The sequence below is a fragment of the Manacus vitellinus genome, unplaced genomic scaffold, assembly GCF_001715985.3.
Source record: "Manacus vitellinus isolate BGI_N305 unplaced genomic scaffold, ASM171598v3 scaffold_16_pilon, whole genome shotgun sequence".
Lineage (NCBI taxonomy): Eukaryota > Metazoa > Chordata > Aves > Passeriformes > Pipridae > Manacus > Manacus vitellinus.
In genome coordinates, this window is record NW_021939189.1 from 15868570 (window position 1) to 15872679 (window position 4110).

At 61.5% G+C, this 4110-nt stretch overlaps 2 protein-coding genes across 3 annotated transcripts in view; one reads left to right on the top strand and one right to left on the bottom strand.

Annotated features, from left to right (window-relative positions):
- The first annotated feature begins 129 nt into the window (after positions 1 to 129).
- Positions 130 to 1734, top strand: PPIB (peptidylprolyl isomerase B). Its single transcript, XM_029958808.1, has 5 exons — positions 130 to 190; positions 302 to 459; positions 590 to 683; positions 1059 to 1243; positions 1384 to 1734. The coding sequence occupies exons 1-5, from the start codon at positions 130 to 132 to the stop codon at positions 1504 to 1506; spliced, it is 621 nt and encodes a 206-aa protein (XP_029814668.1). The 3' UTR covers positions 1507 to 1734.
- A 160-nt stretch (positions 1735 to 1894) lies between these two features.
- Positions 1895 to 4110, bottom strand: part of SNX22 (sorting nexin 22) — a 4556-nt gene continuing 2340 nt past the window's right edge. The window contains exons 2-6 of one of the 2 annotated variants that reach the window (XM_018069856.2): positions 3023 to 3106; positions 2808 to 2912; positions 2645 to 2739; positions 2434 to 2501; positions 1895 to 2304 (exon numbers count right to left, since the gene is read on the bottom strand). In XM_018069856.2, coding sequence (XP_017925345.2) covers positions 2219 to 2304; positions 2434 to 2501; positions 2645 to 2739; positions 2808 to 2912; positions 3023 to 3106 — 438 coding nt within the window. In that variant the 3' untranslated portion in view covers positions 1895 to 2218. Of the gene's footprint in view, positions 2305 to 2433; positions 2505 to 2644; positions 2740 to 2807; positions 2913 to 3022; positions 3107 to 4110 lie in introns of both variants that reach the window. The other variant, XM_018069855.2, reaches the window with a different exon arrangement.

Consider the following 4110-nt stretch of genomic DNA (forward strand, 5'->3'; position numbering starts at 1 on the left):
AGCTGGGATGGGGGGTCTGGGATGGGCGGGGGAGGCCTGGAGGCAACTTAGCCCAGCTTGGGGGGAGCTGAGGTGGGGGAGGCCCAGCTTGGAGTGAGGAGGAAGGACCGTGGGGTGAGGAGGTCCTAGATGGGGTGGGAGAGGCCTGGGCTGAAGGCCTGGGTTGGAGGAGCCCAGCTGAGACTGTGGGGTGAGGGGATGCAGGCAGGGAGGCGAGGGAGACCGGACCCAGTGAGATTTTGGGCCTGGTTGGACTGGGTGAGTGGGACTCTTGGGAGGTGGGTTGGCCCAGCAAGGTGAGTGTGGCTCCCGTGGTGTCCCCCTAACCTTCCTGCACCCCCCAAGGTGTTCTTCGACCTGCGGATCGGGGAGGAGGACGTGGGCCGTGTCGTCATTGGGCTCTTTGGCAAGACGGTGCCCAAGACAGTGGAGAACTTTGTGGCATTGGCCACCGGAGAGGTGAGGAGCCCACGGACCCCTGGGCCTCACCGGCCCCTGGGAGGCTCCTACTGACCTGGGGCAGTGCTGGGTGCAGGGAGCTCTGGGCCATCCCTTTGCCTCACTCCGTGTTCTGCCTCCCCACTTCCAGAAAGGATTTGGCTTCAAGGGCAGCAAGTTCCACCGCGTGATCAAGGACTTCATGATTCAGGGAGGAGACTTCACCCGCGGCGACGGCACTGGAGGTAACTTGGCCCACGCCAGCCCATGGATCCAGCCACTGTCTGGGAGTGAAGCAGAAGCCACGTTCCCAACAGCTGCCTGGCTGCCCTGGGACCAGTGTGGAGCTGGAGCAATGTAGGAATGAGTGGGCATGGAGTTCATAGAGACCTGGCCTCAGAGCAGAGCTGGGTGCTGGGGTAACAGGGGTGCTGGGAGCCTCCTGCTCTGGTCCCTAGGGGCATGACCCTCCTTGCCCAGCTCATGGGGGGCTTCCAGCTCCCTCCAGCAGCCCATAGCTCATGGTTCCCTGTGGCATTGGCGTTCATCCCCACTATGAAAGTGCTCGTTCCCCCACCACCATCATCACCCCAACGCTGCCTTTTTGTCCCCACCCTTAGGAAAAAGCATCTATGGGGACCGTTTCCCTGACGAGAACTTCAAGCTGAAGCATTATGGGCCAGGCTGGGTGAGCATGGCCAATGCTGGCAAGGACACCAACGGCTCCCAGTTCTTCATCACCACCGTGAAGACGCCGTGGCTGGACGGGAAGCACGTGGTGTTTGGCAAAGTGCTGGAGGGCATGGTGAGGGCCCAGGGGGAAAAGGGGGCCAGGGAGAGTGGGACTGGGCAGGCGAATGGGCTGGGAGGCACCTGGAGAGGGACAGGGGTTGGCCAGGCTGGCTCTGCCTGTGTGTCCTACTCTCACACCTCTCCTCCACCCAGGACGTGGTGCGGAAGGTGGAGAACACGAAGACCGACAGCCGGGACAAGCCCCTAAAGGACGTTGCCATCGTTGACTGCGGCACCATCGAGGTGGAGAAGCCCTTTGCCATCGCCAAAGAGTGAGGGACCAGTGGGGGTGGCAGGGCCGGCACCGGGGACCTGCTGGGGCATGAGGGGGCCACGGGCCTGGGGCTGCCCCGCTCTTGGGGCAGGGGAGCAGCCACGGGGTCCTGCTGTGTCCCACTGCCCAGGCCCCTCTCCCAGCCAGTGGGACGGGGCACGGGCTCCTCTTCCATCACTTTTGTAAGAAGCACATGCTCCAATAAATGTGACCAATGTGTTTTTTAAAGAGCTGCCTCTCTCCTACCTTCATGGGGGTGCAGATCCCTTCCCATCCCTCACCTGTGTGCACCCCTCAGCCTTCCATCTCCCTTTTTCTACATCCCATCCAGCTGGGAGCAGTGCCACAGTTGGCCCCAGGTTTGCTTCACAGAATTCCACAGCACAGCACTTTGCCAGGCAGTGAAATCCAAGAGATTTATTGTACCAAAGCCAGATGCAGAGGGGTTTTCCAGCATGGTTCAGCATCCAAAGGCTCCAACCACAACCCCAAAATATTGGGAAGAAGGCAGAGCTCCTACTCTCTCAGAAAAGGCACTTTGGATGGTGGGGGGAGAGCAGCTGTGGCTCCCACTGTCCCCTTGGGTTCTCCCACCCAGTTTTCCTGCCCCAGTCCAGTGGGGAGGAGTCATTTTCACCACAGGTGAGGATCTTTTCCTCACCACTGCAGCCCTGGGAGCTGGGTGGGTGCCTGGGAGCCTGGCATTCCAGGGGCTCAAGGCACTGCCTGGCTGGGGGTGCAGCTTGGAGGGAGGTAAAGGCCTTGCAGGACCCCGGTGAGGACGGTGTTGGGGAGCAGATCTGCAAGGAGAGGAGGGAGCTGGAGCAGCTGGTTCCCTCCTGAGCCCCATTAAAGGAAAAACATCTTTTAGGGACCCAGGAGAGCCTTTTGGAGGTTTTGGGGACCTTCTCTGTGGTCCTGCTCCCTACCAGTGTCACCTGGCCCCACGTATGGATCAGAGCAGAAGCCGATGACAGGGCGCTGGGAAGGCAGGAGTCTGCTGCCATGAGAGAGGGGATATCAGCCCCTAGCCTGTCCCCATCATCCCCAACCCTGTGTCCTGGGGTGCTTTGCACAAGTCAGGGAGATGATCCCAGAGCCGTACGGGATAACCGTGGTACCAGTAACTCATCTACTCACGAGGGGCTGCCGGCCTTGGGGTCTTGCTGGCACCGCCGCACCTTCAGGAAGTCCAGCACATCCTGGGGCAGCTCCTTGTTGTGGTACAGGACACCCTACGGTGGCCCAGGACAGGTCAGCATCCCCAAAAACCCACCCCACCCCACCGCTGTGCGCACCTCACCCGCAGGTAGAGCTCCAGGCCCTGCCGGCGCTGCTCCAGTGCTTTGGGCATCCAGTGGGGGACATGGCGTGGGGGGAAGTCGGGCACCTTGCAGGTCTTCTTGATCTGGGGTGGAGCATGGAGGGCATCAGGGCAGTATGGGCCAGGGAGGATGAGGCTGAGCCTCCTCGTGTCCCCTCCCTGTGTCCCCTTCCAGCAGAGCCAGGGGGTCTCACCCGCTTGTGTAGTGCCTGGAACTCGCTGTAGCGCTTGGTCACCGTGTGCCGCCGGCCATCGCACAGCACCTCCACCCGGAACACCTGCAAGGGGGGCAGACCTCATCCACCTCATCCTCACCAGCCTCATCATCATCATTCTCACTGGCCTCATCGTCCTCACCATCCCCATCATCCTCACCGTCCTCATCATCTTCACTATCCTTATTGTCCTCACCATCCTCATCCTCACCATCCCCATCATCCTCCCAGGGAAGGCAGGAGCCCCCAGTTCCCACACACACTCCCCACCTAGGGAGGGTACTTGGGAATCTCTACCCCCTCCCACTGTCCAGGACAGGCAGAGACCTCCAGCCTCTCGAGTAGACTCCCAAACCTCTGGGGGCAGATGAGGTCACCATGGGAGCAGGCAGGAATCCCCAAAAGCAGATGGGACGCCCCCTCCCAGATCAGTCAGGAAGGTGTGACAGCCTGGGGTTGGTTTGATATCCCACCCCTCACCAAACCCCAGGGCAGTCAGGACCCCTGGGGCTGGCAGTGACCTTCACCCCCTGGGGCATGTGGTGACACCAGGGAGGGGCACATGGGGACCTCCAGCTGCTGGGACAGGGAGAAAAACCACCCTTCCCTAAGGCAGGTGAGATTCCCTCCACCTGGGGACAGTCATGGACCTCCACCCCCTGAGGCAGGCAGGGGACCCTGCTCTTTCCCCATGGGGTCAGAGGGAACCCCCAGACCAAGGGTTCCCCACCCTCCATTCCCCAGGATCAGTGGGAATCCTCCAGCTAGGGACACCCAGTGCCTTCAAGGGTGGAATGTCCCCAGGCAGACACCCCTGAGGACATACAGGGACCTCCACCCCATGGTGCCACAGGGTAACCCCTGAGCCAAGATACAAGGGCAGAGGGCCCACCTCAGTAGGAAACCCTGTGGGGACCCCTGCCCAGCACCCCCTGGGCCAAGGACCCCTGTCCCCTCCCTTTCAAGGGCTATGTGTCCCCCTTCCCAAGCAGGGATCCATGAGAATCCAGCTGGGGACCTCCACTCCCCCAGGCAGATAGTCCCATCTGCCCCTCTCTTCCCTCTCC